The 16,335-nt window shown below is 39.9% G+C and overlaps 1 protein-coding gene across 1 annotated transcript in view; it reads right to left on the bottom strand.

Annotated features, from left to right (window-relative positions):
* Positions 1–10,475: 10,475 nt before the first annotated feature.
* LOC103374877 (retinol dehydrogenase 13-like) overlaps positions 10,476–16,335 on the bottom strand; it is a 15,320-nt gene continuing 9,460 nt past the window's right edge. The window contains exons 5-9 of the mRNA XM_008305029.1: positions 16,164–16,335; positions 12,411–12,572; positions 12,208–12,324; positions 11,850–12,054; positions 10,476–11,598 (exon numbers count right to left, since the gene is read on the bottom strand). The exon at positions 16,164–16,335 is cut by the window's right edge and continues 1 nt beyond it. Coding sequence (XP_008303251.1) covers positions 11,502–11,598; positions 11,850–12,054; positions 12,208–12,324; positions 12,411–12,572; positions 16,164–16,335 — 753 coding nt within the window. The 3' untranslated portion in view covers positions 10,476–11,501. The remainder of the gene's footprint in view (positions 11,599–11,849; positions 12,055–12,207; positions 12,325–12,410; positions 12,573–16,163) is intronic.

Raw genomic sequence — 16,335 nt, 5'->3', positions numbered from 1 at the left:
CACTCTAGAATCAATGTTTCTGTCGCCTTCCTTTGTTACTGCAATGCACAGAGTCCACTGCAACGCTGGCCGACGAGTTGAATATGATCTGCATCTCCATCCTACGGCTCTTCTTCTACATCCTGTATTCGACCTTCCTCCATTTCCGAAGACTACCTGGTCTATTCACTCAAACGAAGCCAAACTAATCAAGGGGGTAATCCAATGCCCATTATGCATTTCAAACTAGATTTACACCTAAGCCCTTACAAATCCGTTTCACCATATACAAACCAGAAAATCTCAGGATGGCTCCCCTTCCGACCCTCAGTTCACTACAGAGACTGGTCAAGTCACAACCTTATCCTGATTCCTCTTCCACTTCAAGCAAGTCCTGACGGCATCCAGAATCCTAGCCCATTCTCTGGCTACTCCTTCTGTATTTAAGCAACTGCTAGCCAAGGGGTTCTGGACCACCTAATTAAGGCCATGGGGTTCAAGTGTATCCACTTCTCATCTGTGCCAACCCTCGAGACATACATTATGCCCACTTTTTGTTTCATTCTTATTGAAGGTTTTTTTTGGGGTTTGCTGGCCCGGGAGCCGCTGCTGATCCCTGACCTGCTTTTCCCTGCACTACATCCACTCAACTCAGTCACCACCAACATAGTGCTCATTTGCATCCATTAAACAATCAAGCTTTACTTTGATGGCATGGTCCTTGATAGTGAATACACAATACAAAATACAATATACAAAAATTCAATTACAGTTTTGTGAGACTAAGTGTTGTAAAAGTCTGATAAATTCATCTCCACGTAAGTTTGTAAGTTTAAAAATGTTAAATATGTGTGTGTGTGTGTGTGTGTGTGTGTGTGTGTGTGTGTGTAGGTGTGCGTGTGTGTGTGTGTGTAAGCATCAGTAGAATTTTACTTTTTGTAGAATGCCGCTGTGAATGGATGAGAAAACAGTGTATGTCTACCAAGCGTCTGAAGCTGAATCCTGTAGTACTTGCAGCCTCTTGTGCCACTTTTCAATATCTCATCACTAAAATTTATTTGCAGTGTGAACACCAGCTCTCAGAAAAGGAGACTTTTTTGAGGTGCAAACATTTTAGCAGCCATTTTTGCATTAAATGACGATTGTCCTCTGTATACTGACCTAAACCTTGTGGCACATTATTATTATTTAAGGTCATTTTTGCCAAAAGTAGTTACCAGCTGTGAGTTTCCTCCTTCTTCTTTTTTCTTTAGTTATTTGCTATTTACCATTAGGTTGCCGTGTCAGTTTGTACTTTCAGCCACTAGAAGGCATTGCACGCTTGGAGATGAGTCAAATAATGCAAAGTCTTATCCTTTTTCTCTTTACAATACTAAGTTTGCTTTTTAAAAATTCATCACTGGTGCAAAGGGTCACCTCCCATTGAACCTAGATTCATCAAAATATACTTTATGTTGTGCATGTTTGAATATCTGATCACACAAATATGTAATTTTTTCGTTATAATAAAAAAAGGCCTATATTTCACTAGAGACTGCAACATAAATTCACATTAAATAAGAATAGATGACCTCAACCTCAACCATAAACATCTGTGTCCATTAAATGCAAACAGGAATTATCTTATGGATGTTAAATATGTAGTTCTTTGTCTAGAGCATTTGTTCACTCTAAGGATGTGTTGTTTTCTGTAGTAGTATTTTGTCAAAACCAACACAATATGCATAATCAGACTTTCTCTTCACAGGAAACACGTACAGCTCAGTCTTCTTGACTTCATGCTTCAAATGTCCAAATCGTTTGAACATCCAAATCAAACATACCCAAAAGTAGACATGAAAACATTTGGCTCTATTGGAAAAGTCTCACAGTAGAGGTCAGTGTTGAGGTTCTGGATATTGGGCTGCATTGTTAGGCCAACTTCTGCCATTAATAAATTTGGATATCCCAATTTCATTTCAAACCTGTTAAATTAATAAATGTTTATTCTGTATTTAGGACGGCATGTACAAAAATACACAAGATCCCAGGTTGTAGAAAGCAATCAGCACACTTTGTCACCAAATCAGCTGTCCAATCAAACAGCTTTGAATATTTGGGGATCACTTAAGATATCTGAAACTCAATTAGTTTCCAACCTGCAGAAGGATTACAATGTTTTATTATGCACAGTCATCGTTTTTTAGTGTGAACTTGAGTTTCTGCTCTGTGTGTGACGCTGATGGCACAAATTTGCTGACGGATTCTAATTTTAGCCTTTTTAACATTCTGCCGTGTCACTGCAGCGCTGTGAAAGGATGCTTGGAGGCTCTTTCTAAATATAAACCACTGATCTGCTCTGTAAATGCTGCGGATTTGTTAGTTTGCCTGATGACTTCAGCTGTAAGAACATTTGAAAGCATTCATGTCCTTTGTATAGTTATAGTTTGGGCTTTATGGTTGCACTTCATGTAAGTAAGATATGAAATGTACAGGATCTGTTGAGGGAAAGCATCCGGTCATAACTTAACTGTGATGGAGAGGCTCCTTGGAGAGTGCTGTTATGTCAAGAGGGCTAAAATTAACTGGGTGTAATTATCATTTCTCGAGCATGAAGCTAACTTTCCCCTCAGTCACTGGGACATGAAGGATGGGGTTAAAGATCACCAGACGTTCTCCAATCAGTCAATATAAATCCAGGTCTTTAAACAGTTCTGAAAATCTGGATGTGAGAAGTGAAACCTTGTCCTCCTGTTCAGCGTTTGATGTTGATGGTAAGATATTTAGCCCCTACAGTTTCGGTGAACTTTGTGATGACTATCAACACAAGACTTTGGTGACACTCTGCAGTTCAGCTTGTACGTCTCTCTTCAACTGCAGCCACTTGTCCAAACCATTCATGTGAAGACTGCAGTTCTGCTCTGTATTGTATCACAATGTGTCATTTCAGACTGAGCTGACATTGTACTGCATTTTGTCGTGTCACATTACATCCAGTCACAATAAATAGTAGGAGTCTGTCGTATAAGGACTGCATGTTTTTTTCACATTTTTAATTGCTGTGACTTAATTGGGCACTTAAACCAAACCAAATCATCATTAATGTTAATGGTTACATCACCTCTTTTCTTGTCATGATTGGGCAAAATGTCCACCTAGAAAATACTTGGTTGGTTCGTGCAAATAAATGCGATTACAACTTTTTCAATCCAGGTTTCTGAAGTGAAAATTCTCAAATCGTTTTATCTACCAAAAACACAAAGTCTGATCTCCCTCTTTGAGACATGTGGCAGACTTACGAAACCACAAAGAACTCTGAACCACAACAGCTCATTTTTCACAGCAGAAATGTTGATTCATTAAACCACAGCAGGGTGACAGCGAGCTAGCACGTACAATACAGAATACCAGCTAAACAGGATTCAAACATCATTGATTAATGAAACAGACCAGCGGCTTTCATCTGACAAGTCAGAGCGTTCTCATGAAAAAAATAGTCTATGTTTCAGAAAAACAGGTTTCACAATGTGCTCATTCAAGAATCAGCCCCATTCAGGGCAATTATTTCAAGATATCACATTTGAACTGTCACAATAAATCGGATTTTCAATACGCGAGCATCGCGGCCAAAGGAATTCTCAAAAATGATACTATTACAATATGGAGCAACAAAAAAATTAGAAAACCAATAACAAAAAATATATCAGAAAAACTATACTTTGCCCTTTTAATTGTGTCTCTCGCTCTCTCTTTTTTTGCAAATAAATGAGTGTGAATCTGTAACCACGACTGTACTGTAGGTAGTTCCAGTGTTGGAGCATCAACCAGATAGTTACTAATGCTAGATTGCTCAAGATCCAAGCATGTGTTGTGTGAATATTTCATTTTTAAACATCTCGACAACCCCTATTTAACCTATAACTCTTGAATGATCACAATTACATGGCAGTTACATTTCAGGATCAATGAAGAGCCGTTTGTCGACCTGGCGTTAGAAGGTGTATGACAGGAATCTTTACGAGTGGGAAAACCTTCTGCAGTGCCAGAGGAAGCATGTGGGGACATTCCACTGGAGTCCATCCAGGGGAGGATTCGACACGCCGGGGGGTACTTCCCCCGACTGCCTGGCCAGGGCAACATCGCGTGTGATGCATAGAGGACATTTTATGGCCTGTTGTAGACAAAATGTTGAAGCTGAGGAAGACCATTTGGTGTGGAGTAAAGTTTACGGTACTGTAATAAAGCATTTTGCCATATTCTCTAACTTACACCATTTTTTCACTCATATCAGTTTGGTCAAAAGCAGAGTGTTGAGTGTTTGTGTTCTGTTATTTCTCGAGTTGAGTAAATGCATTAGAATAGTGTGTCAAAGCAAGAAAGTTTTTTTTTTTAGGCACATGGAATGTTTGACTTTTTATTTAAGGGGCTTGTGTAGATTAGTGAATTTTAAGAAAGAACGTGGAAAGTTATAGCAGTAAAACTGAAGAATGAAGAATTTCATTTAAGTTGAACTCCCTGAAGTCAGTATTCAGGTCTTTGTCTTGCATATATCTGCAAGTGTGGACGCTCATATACACACACAGGAACAATGTGGAGCCGACTGGTGGGAGCCTTGGAGCGGAGGGGCCAGGAATGTGTCCGCTCTAATCCCAGTGAGGGACAGAAGATGTTTTAGCAGATCTCCTCTGGTCCACATGAGCGGTCCTGGTTTCTGATGTTCCCACCAAATGCCCGGAACTGGATAAAGAGAAGCCAGTGGCTGTTTGCTTAGCACCAGACTTTCACACTGATGAGAGGAACTCAACTAAATAATCGACAACAATGCCAGCAGAGATGGCTGCAGCCCTTCCTCTCCCGATGGTATGCTAAGACATCACAAAATATCAAGAGCAGAATGTTAAGCCATGCGGAAAAGGGCTGCATAATACCAAATGGAGCACTATAGGTACCTTCTGACAGTAAGGCAGAATAAAAGATTTAAACAAAAACTATTTAGTGTCCTTTTTGATGCCCAGTCAGAAAACTAACTAAATTGATGTGTTTTTTTGTTTGTTTTTTTGTCTGATTTTCAAAAAACAAGATGTTGAAGGACTCATTTTAAAGCCTTTTTCTGACTTGACTACAATATTCCTTCATGACACCGCACACAGTTTGAAGAAAACAGACTTTTTGAATGCCTTATTTAAATCAATAATCAAACATAATTTAAATCAAACCAGAAATGGCAAATTATTACTAAAAAATATATAATTTAATTTCACAATGTTTAAATATTATATTCTGCTAAATTATTATAAAGGAATCCAGAAATGTGATATAAGTCAAAATGCTTTTTTATTTCCAAATTCATGCAATTAAAACTGACAAAAGCCAAAAGTCATCATCTGTCTTTACAAAAAGATGTCTGCCGTCTTACAGTTTGGACCGTTATGTTTAAAACGTACCCAATCAAGGATTTGACCTGGTCAGAGTCCAAATTATGTAGACTAGAATATTTGAAAGTGCCTGGTTGAGTGAAATTGCTGGAGCTGTGGCTCCTGACTTGAGGAGCTGATGGGAACCATGCATTGAAAAATCCAGAGCAGCGCAGCGTGTGCTAAGCCAGGCAGACAGCTGACTCAGCGCCTCCCCTGTTGTCTGTGTGCTCACTCGACAGTGTCGTTATTCCCGGTGACAGAGCACAGCCTCGGGCTCCGAACACCCCTCAGAACCCTCTGAAAATCCTCCTCTCAGCCTGGGCCCTGGAATTCTTACAGACACCCCTGATCCTGGTCCTGATCTGCCCTTTCTCTCTCTTCGAGCAAATACAACCAGAACCATGAGTGTCAAGCCAATAAGGCTGTTTCACCACCACAGGAGTGACTCATTCAGGCGCAGAGTACACAGTCAACACAGATGAAGTAGACAATAACCATTATTTTGTCTGTTTGCCGCATTTTGATTTCCGTATTGTTCACAGTGCCCACGCCTGTTATTTCCTGCTCGGAACTTCTATAAAAGTCAGTAACACCCATATTAACCCATGTGTTTTTCATGTTTGCGGCCACCACTGTATAAATTGTAAAAAATAAATAAATAAATAAATAAATAAATAAATAGAACTAAAATAAAACTAAAATAAAATAGAATAAAATAAAGTAATGGTTGAAAGAATCCTATTTTTTCTTCAACTATATCATTTTTCTTTCCTTCTTTTCTTCGGGGTCCCCAAAGCCTAAAATTAATCGGATGGTTCCGGCACAAATGGAGACTGAAAAGTTCATGTGACAATAGTGGCAAAATACTGACAAGAATATAAAACATTGTTTGCACACAATAAATATTTCTTGCTTTTTAAGGTATATGGTAATGTGTGAGCCCATGTGTTTTCCTTTATGTTTGCCAGAAAGTCACTGAAAAACTTAAATCATTGAGTATATAACTGTTTATACTGATTTGTTTTAGATCTATATGTCATAAAACTTCAAAACTTCAAAAGGCTTATTTGTGATTTAGGAGAACTATTGACACTCATTACTAATGTTGAAATACGTCCTTTGTATTTAACAATTTGAAAGATTAAACCAGCTTATGTCGTGTTTATGAACAACCCTAGAACGTGAGGAAAATCTATGATAGTTAAGGATCATATTTTTTCTGGATCTTGTGTCTCTTTGGGCTTCAACCAGATGACTGACAAAATCTAAAAAACACTTTCCGATCCTGCTAAAGCAGAACACGAAACAATAAACCTAAAAAAAAATACAGCAGTGCTAAATCAGCATGGTTTCAAACTGTCTCAAATGAAAATATATATGAACTCAAAATGTTAAATAAACACATTATATGCATTTTAATATATTTAATATGGCTGTCTTCAAGTTTTAGGGTTGGAAAATCTATGAACTTCATACTGATTTTGAAAAACTAATTTGCATTCTACTACACAGAAGAAGTGTTCATGTTGACCTGCCCTCTCTGCCCCCTGTGAGGCAGCTGATTACCTAATTCAACTCTGATAATGCTTTAAAATGTGAATGAAAGATTCCTCATTGAATTAGAGCTTTTTCTACAGTGTAGCAGCCAGACTTTATCCCACTACCACATAAAATCTTTCATTTTACCAAACACATGCACATCGAATTCCTATTTGTTGCCTCATTTTAAGCCTATTTGGGTCTTACTCTATATTCAGGAGGGCAATACACAAAAACACGCTATTATATTTAGAGAAAACAATGAGTTATTTGGTCTGACACTAGCTGTGGGTGGTTTCTGGCATTTCCTTCTCCTTGCGGCTCACTGGGATGATTTTGGTGACAAGTGACAATAAAAACAGCGACACTGGTTTAACCTGTGACTTTATGTTTTTATTGCTGTTTTTTTTTTTTTTTTTATGAACAACAATATGTGTTAAAACTGATTCCTGCCTTTGAGCTAAACTATCCCTGATCCCCTGAAAGATAAATGTGACACATATAATTATAATATAATTAAGTCAACACCTAACTAAGCCCAAGCTGAGGAGTTCCTGTTTAGGATGCCGTACTCCACCCATGTCTCGTTTGCATAGTCTGATGATAATCTGGGAAAACATTGCAGCATTATCAATATGTTTATTACCATTTTCATGTGTTAGTGCTCCTTCCTTTTACTTTTGGTCTGACTGAAGACTCAAACCCGGTTGCAAGGTGGTTTCCAAGAAGAAGCGTTTTTGGCATCAGTGAAACCGTCAGAAAGAACAGATAAAGTCTGCACCTGTACTGTATGTAAATGTGTGGCGACACAGATAACCTTAGTCACTGCGGCGGCTCTGATTCAGCTCCACACATGCACAGACTCGTCCGAAAGGTAGTCACGGCACTGAGCTGCTCTGCTCTGCTCTGCTTAAGGCCTACGAATGCTGCAAACCTGCATTCCCGCACCTGCCCCGGGCACACACTGTTCGCTTCTGTACTCTGGCAATGAGAGACCGAAATTGAGAGATGAAGGGATGAAGGGACGCGAAAGGAGGTGGGCGAGAGACGGAGAGAAAGACGTAAGGAAAATGGCTCGGACGGTGAAGAAGAGAAGAGAAGCCTGCATACCAGAGCCGCAGACAACACAAATCTCCACTTCACACACATTCTCGTGGAGGCTTTATGATCTCCAAAGAGAGCAAACAGGCGCGGATGATCTGATGTTCTTTGCTGGGGGGGAAAGTACATGCCACTGCCTGCACCTGTATGCTAACTGACACCACGTATCAAGATCAGGGTGGATAATAAGATGCAACTGTGGTTCCTCTAAGAATCTGTAATTTGTAAAAAAAAAATCTACTGCTGCCTTTATTCACCACGTTGTGCTCACATAGTTTTGAAAAGATGTTCGCAAAGCGTTGCTCTGAGTGACTCCCATGTGTTTACACTCACAACAGCCTCCAAGGCACAAAGCAAGCATTTTCTTTCATATAGAGCAGCTCTATAATTGGTTTCATACATGTTCTCTTTGTTATTGAATGGGATTCCGTAATATTAAAGGAAGCAGCGTGCTTAAAGAAAGAACTGAGGAGACAAACAGCATGGATAGAAAATTGCTTATTTGTGCAACTGAAACAAGAGCTATTTCCTTCTCCCTCTGCGTGGGCCCCAGGTGGAGGAAAGGGGAGAGCGAGTGGTCAACAGAGGTCTCACTTTCTAGGAGCAGCTGAATACCAGAGGAGCTGACAGGTATGTACATATTGGAATGTGCTTCTCAGCCACACCTGTGGGGAACACACCCACCCAGCCTGGTCTCTCTCATCCCACTGGCTGATCTCCGCCGTGACTGACAACTGGAAGAACTATTTGGCTCCGGTCCTCAGGAGCCAGGGGGCAGGTATGGTGAGTTGTGAACACGGACCAATGGCAGCGGAGAAATCCCTCCGAGCCAGGCGGGGCTGCAGTGAAATAAAACTCATCAATGGGGTGTGTCTCAAAAGTTTGTCAGCAGTCAAATAGTGAAGGGCTACTGCTGTCCTTTGCTGCGTGAAGATCTGAGAAGCTGGCAGAGATGGTAAAGACAGACAGAGAGGGACTTTTTTTTTTTTTTTTTTTTGTCCATGACAGGTTGACCTCTTCAGTGGCTGAAGGATGGAAGTGAAGCGACATCTTCTCCAAACCTCTGGACTGCCACTTTCGGGGTCGGGGACTTTGAGGAAAGTGATGGTAGCTTCTTGCAATCTTTGGTTGGGGACTTGAAAATTCTCTACAGACTTTCAACAGTCTCAGGAGTCATTTTTGTCCCTAAACAATAGGTCCTTCATCACAGTATGACAGAGGTTAAACAGATGCTGTTGTGTTACTGTGGTCGCTCACATCTCCTTATCACTTTTCCAGCCCAGCTATAGATTCTGTATCCGTTGGACGGAGAACTGATAAGGGCATGTGCATGACATTACCTACAGATACTGGAGAGGCAACATCTGAGCCACAGAGCCTGTGGGGTAATTCAGTCACTCCATTTATGACTGCTGATCATGTTGAAGGCTGTTATTAGTTCTGTGCTTTTTGAGCTAAACTGATTTGAAGAAGGATGTCCGGAACTGTCTAGCATTGCTTTTTTATAAATGTTAAGAGCTGTTACTAGCTTAAGGGTTTAAAATGTGAACTAACTAACAAAGCAAGGGGTTCATGCAAATTAACTGCTAACACCGAGGTCACACTGTAATCTATGTCATGATCCGCTGACCTTTGTAGAAATGTTTTAGTGCAGGTTTGGGGCTCAACAGACATAAAACCAAAAATGGGTCATAACAAACTACTAAAAGGTTGGTTTCTTTGGTATAAAGCTTGGAAACTAGCAGCGCCACAGCCTGACATGATACAGCACGACTAACATAATCCACTGTGAGTACACTGAGGATGACACAACTGATGAACTGGAATACAAAATTAGGTGAGTAATTTCACTGTGATGCGTGCCAGCATACTGACATGATTTTCACACCTGTAAACACGCAAGCTTGGCATTTCTACACTGTGATTACAGCTCAATGAGTGAACTGTATCAAATCGACGACTGTGTGTGTGTGTGTGTGTATATATATCTTGTACATTCTGTACAAGAACAAATGTGTTGATACCAAAAGACAGGTGACGATTTAAAGCAGGAAAATATGCAAATGTGTGGGAAGTGGTGTGACAATAGTGAGCCAAAAATCGAACGACTTTTATGAATGATTCTGGCAAACTTCTAAACAATTTAAGTCACTTTTCGTGTGTTTCGACTGTTAAATGTTAAAGAGCTTCATGAAAACTCTTTCAATAAGGAGCTCAAATGACATTGTGCTGTATCTTAACATGGATGAACTGCTCTCCAAACTGGACCCACATTCAAATACTTAAACACATCATTATCTTAAACTGAGCTGATAGCCCCCGCTACAACATCCTGGATATTGTGACTCGAAAAGCTTTAATTAATTATTTAATTATTGTACATATTTTTGTAACTTTACAACTATCACGTGTTTTAATCGCTGCACCTGTTACTTAATAACTGTCACGGGAAATGCCAAGTTTCATGCCATATTTATTGCTTTTATTATTGCACAGCTGGTGGTTTCCTGCTTCACACTTTGTGCATTTTTGAGTACATTCAATTACCAAATTCACTCCTTAAAGAAGTGAAGAGAGTAACAAAACAGCAGAATGATCTTGTCAAGACACCACAAACAGGGTCCTGTGTAAAAAAAAACACACTCACACACACACACACACACACACAGACACAGGAGGGCACTCGGTACGAGGTTGCGTCTGCTGAGATCCACTGGGTGTATCCTGACTGCTCTCTGGCCCCGAGGCATCCACTCCCTCTCTACACCTGGTGGAGGATCCTTTCTCCTCTCAAACTCAACAATCTTCTCACCAACTGCCAGCACTGAAGGTCACCTCCTTTATGCAACACTTCATGTCTGCTTCAACACATCCTGCCTCCTCAACCCACAGGCACTCACATTACCTTCCTTTTATTGCTGTACATGGTTTCATGACTGTGGTGACTCCAGTCAGGTGGACACAGAATTGACCACACAAACAGTACAATGATTTCTCTGTATGTTTGCAGTTGTTAGATGCCATGAATAAAAACATCTATTTGAAGCCCTAAAAGTCTCTTGCAAGTTGTTGAAAAGATGGAAGAGGCTGTGCTGCCCATAGGCATGATAGTATTCCACATTAAAAACAAAATAAGGGAAATTGGTGAATAAAATACAGACATTCAGCCAAAATGGTACAATAATTAGCAAACCTTACCTTTTTTTGATAAAGATATAGCAGCATAGCATAAGTATACAATCATCCACAAATTGTGCAGAATATAAAGACAAAGCAACGCATCTCATCTGAGTAAGTAGTGCAAAATGTTGTACTGCAAACCTTTCAGATCTGCGAGATTAGAGTACATGAAAAATCTTAATTAATGCAATGCCCTGATGCATATTAGATAATAAATTGAATTAGAGTCCTTTGTTCACCTGTGTAGACAGGACTAATGATTCCATTCAGAGGAACAGCTGATGAAAGCATATCAGGCTGCTGTATTTAAGCCAGACCAACCATGGAAGTACTGAGGTCCCACAACTTCTTGGCTGCAGCATCATCCAGGGCCTGTGGTGCCGGCTTTTTGAGGGCACAGTCACTGTACGGTGAAAGAAGTAAAAGAGGGGAAATATTATGAAAAGTCCCACATAGTGTTATCAAAATCCTGTCTGTGAATGGATTACAAGAAGCTGGTTGATGGTTGCGTTTTATTCATCCACAATGAGAAAACCACTTCTTTTTTCCACCCCAGGGCAACGAAAGAAAGGACTATTTACCATCATAAGGGGGATACATTTGAACGTTAATACAACAGTTAACACAATACTGATTACATTCAGCTGCACTTGCCTGTAGTAGAGGCCGCTGGTGTTTGCCTGGCTCTCATCCACAGCGCAGTAGATGGTGGTTTGGGCTCCTTCCCAGGGACTTTTGATCAGCAATAAAAAGGGCATGATTATCACCTTCTTCCACATGGCTAAGGTAGGGATAAAATGTCGGCCTAACTCTGTGCGGATGACCCCTGGGTGAAGACTGTACACCGTCACACCAGTTCCTAATGAGAGGCATCCATCAAATCAAGTGTTAGTTACAATACATGAACACATACAAAACAAGAACATGAGAGCAAAATGGTTCATAATAATGTGCATTACATGTGTATTTTAACATTGCTGTATTCAGAGACTTCATATCCATTGAGCTCTACCTTGTAGTCTTGCAGCCAGCTCTCTGCAGAAGAGAACATTGGCTAGCTTGCTTTGGCGGTAGCTCTTTTCAGGACTGTAGCTTTTATCAAGGTTGATATCATCAAACTGTATACGACCTGCAAGAAACAGTTAAATGTATTTTTAGCATGTTTGGCTAAAATCAACAATGTGTTCTAAAATGGCTTAAAAAATGTTAATTCACCTCTCTCATGTGCCAGGCTAGAGACAACAACAATACGACTTGGAGTTGACTTCTTCAGCAGGTCAAGCAGACAGTTGGTGAGGAGAAAATGTCCCAGGTGGTTGACACCAAACTGCATTTCAAAGCCGTCCTCAGTCTCCCACTTCGGACACATCATAATACCTAGCAGTGACAAAGGAAAAGAAACAGTCAAACTAATTACAAAATGATCTTTTAGTTCAACCACAGGTGATCCCAAATAAATGTATTTATTCTGGCTGACTAAAATCTGAACAGTGGCCCTGCAGAAGAAAAAAAGATGTAGTCATGAAAAAAAGTTTACATACACTTGTAAAGACCATGTTGATCATGACAGTCTTGACTTTCCTGTGATTTCTACAACACTTTGTTTTCTATGATGGAATGATTGAAACACAATGTCTTTGTCACAAAAAAAAGTCATGCATTTTTGGTTTCAAGCATGGATTTGATAAAGGGTTTATGGAAATATCACAAACTCTACTGGGTCAAAAATGTACATACAGTAAACTGAGTTATCACTTTTGGTGATGTAGACAGTTGTGTTAATTAAATGATCTTAGTGGTATGACCTCTTACCCATTTGAGAATGATTACAATTGACATCAGCTGCTGACTTCCGCCAATTTAGACAGGAACCATTTGATGCAATCATTAGATTCTGCCACAAATACTAAAATGGTCAAATCTGCACAACAATTCTTTGCACTGATTGCATCTTGCACTTTTAGTAACACTGTATTAATTTATTTATTTTTATAGATATTTTTGGGACATTTTTTGGCTTTTATTAGATAGGACTGAGAGAGAGACAGGAATGGGGGAAGGACCTGCAGCAAAGGTTCATGAGGACTATAGCCCCTATACATGGGACGCCAGCTCAACCAGGTGAGCTATCACGGCACCCCAACTGTGTTTATTCTCACTACTGTATTTATTCATTTTCATCTATGTATATACTGTACATATTATTATTGTTGTTATTACTATATTATTGTTATTGTTATTATAGGATATGTTTAGTGCTGCTGTGAAAGAGGTTGCTGCTGTATCAATGTAAATTTCCCCTGGCATGGGGAGCAATAAAAAATGATCTTATTTTATCTTATGGCCCAGTCTAATGAGTGGATTACTGTTCTGAAGAAGCAAATCGTTAAATTGAATAATAATAACAATAGCAATAATAATAATAACTTTTTAAAACCGTATATAGCACCTTTAAGAACAGCATTCACAAGGTGCTTTGACAATGAAAACATGCAATGCAGAGACAATCAAGGAAGTCTTAAAAATTAAAGAATTAAAAACGACATCCCACCAAAGAACTAGGCAGCTAAAAATGAAGAAATAAAAACAAAAGAGAACATGTAAAATAAACAGGTAGATAGTGTATAAAAACAGAAAGTTAAAAGCAAACTTCACATAAAAGCAAGTCTGTAAAAGTGGGCTTTAAGAAGTGATTTAAAAGAAGTTAATAACGCTGCAAGCCTTATCTCCTCAGGCAGGTCGTATCAAAGTCAAGGGGCACTGGTGGAGAAAGCTCGGTCACCCTTAGATAGCTAAACCTCGACTCGGAACGACCAAAAAGGGAACTACCTGAGGAGCTAATGTTCATAAGGGGTCAGCAGATCAGAAATGTAATTTGGAACGAGACCCTGGCGTGCTTTAAAAGTGATCAGTTTAACCTTAAAATCAATTTCTAAAACGAGCAGGGAGCCAGTGAAGGGAAGCCAAGATAGGTGTGATTTGATGTCTTCTGTTAAAACCGGTAAGAAGTCGAGCTGCTGCGTTCTGGACAAGTTGGAGGGAAGAGAGAGACTTGTTGGGAATGCCAGAAAGGAGGGAGTTACAATAATTGAGATGGGAGAAGATGGGTGCATGTATAATTTTTTCCAGATTCAGGTATGATAGCATCAGCTTAATTTTGGAGATTGTTCTGATTTGGAGGAAGCAAGACTGGATAACTTTTTTGATATGGGGAGTGAAACTGAGGTCTGAGTCAAATAAAATACCTCGATTTCTGGCAACGGGCTTTACATTAGTGGATAATGGGCTGAGGTTGTTGGCAGTGAGTCAGTGTGTGAGTTTGGAGGGTTAAAAAGTAGGACTTCAGTTTTGGAATTGAAGAAGGTTTTGAATCATCCAACAGTTAATGTCACTGAGACAGTTAAAAATTGCAGCTAGGATAAGTCAGTACAGTCACTTGAAGCCATTTCAAAGCAGTTACAGATCAACTGTGTAAACGATTGTAAGTATAAAATGCATGGTAAAGTTGTATGACTGCCACAATCAGAAAGAAAACATAAGCTATCACCTGCTACTGAGAGATAAGAGATTGGTCATAATGGTCCAGGGTCAACCAAGAATCACCAAAGAACAGGTCTGACATGCATTAGAAACACAGCTGTCAGTGTCCACAGTCAACTGAGTTTTACATTGACATGGGCTGAGAGGCTGCCGTGGAAGAAAGAAGCATTTCCTCCAGAAAAAGCACCTTAAGACTCAACTGAAGTTTACTGCTGATCACACGGACAAAGAAAAGGCCTTCTGGAGGAAAGACTGTGGTCAGATGAAATAAAAATTGAGCTATTTGGCCACAGTGACCAAAAAAAATGTTTGGAGGAGAAACAGTAAGGCCTTTTGCCCAAAGAACACCAAACCTACCATCAAGCACGGTGGTGGCAGTATTATACTCTGGAGCTGTTTTGGTACAAGTGGAACTGGAGCTTTACACAAAGTAAATGAAATAATGAAGAAGGAGGATTATCTTCACATTCTTCAGGAAAACACATCAGATAGAAGACTGGGTCTGAGATGCAGTTGGGTGTTTAAACAAAACCCCATTCATCCAAACACACATCAAAAGTGGTAAAGAAATGGCTGAATCAGGCTGTAACTAAGATTTGAAACTGGCCTTTCCAAAGTCCTGACTTAAACCCAATCAACAATCTGTCAATTATGATGAAGAAACAGGACTGTGTCAGACAGCCGACAAATTTTGTTGAACTGCACTAATTCTGTCAACAGCAGTGGCTAAAGACACAATCAGAAGTTACTAATTAACGTGAAAGTGGCTGTAATGACAATGTCTTGTGCTTGCCGTTACTGCACAGGAGAAACAGAGTGAACCGACGCAGATCAAAAAACAGAATCTCCAGTTTTTGTACTTGCCGGTAGTGGATGTTTACTCGATGATATGCATGCAATGAAAATACAGCAGTTTTCCTATTGCGAATCTGGTATCTGTGCTGGTTTGATGCTGGTCTGCTGCTGATCTGGTGAGAACTGTTGGCTCTCCCCCTACCTGTGCCCTCCACTTCCTGTCACCTGTTCCCTCTACAAATACACCCTGTGTCCAATAACCGCCACCATGTGTCCAATCAATAATAATAATAATAATAATAATCCACATCAAATTACTTGCCGACAAACATAAATTGCGCCTACAGTGGCCAAAGGATATTTAACCAAATATTTGCTGTACGTATCTTTTTTCAGGTGATTTTTTCACATTTCCATAAGACCTATAATAAGTTTAGGAAAAAACCTAAAGGCATGATTGTTTTGCTTTTTTTTCGACAAAGACGCATGTGTTTCAATGATTCCATCACAGAAAATTAGAAGTTGCAGAAGTCACTGGAAACTCATGACTGCCATGATACATGTGGTTTTTACAAGTGTTTTGTTTTTACAGCTGTAACTGCTGCTGACTGAGGCAGAACCATTGCAAATTACCTGCATTGTTTATGAGGATGTCCAAGCGCTCCTCATTCTCCTGGACATCTTTGGCCAGGTCTCTGACAGATTGCAGCGAGGCAAGGTCCAGTCTCTTTACCACCACATTGCCGTTCCCACTCCGCTGTCGAATCTCATCTGCTGCAATGCGGGCTCTGGTCATGTCTCTGCA

This window comes from Stegastes partitus, unplaced genomic scaffold (assembly GCF_000690725.1).
Source record: "Stegastes partitus isolate 25-593 unplaced genomic scaffold, Stegastes_partitus-1.0.2 Scaffold2383, whole genome shotgun sequence".
Classification (NCBI taxonomy): Eukaryota; Metazoa; Chordata; class Actinopteri; family Pomacentridae; genus Stegastes; species Stegastes partitus.
The sequence above is the reverse complement of the archived record's forward strand: the minus strand, read 5'-3'. Positions and strand labels throughout refer to the sequence as shown.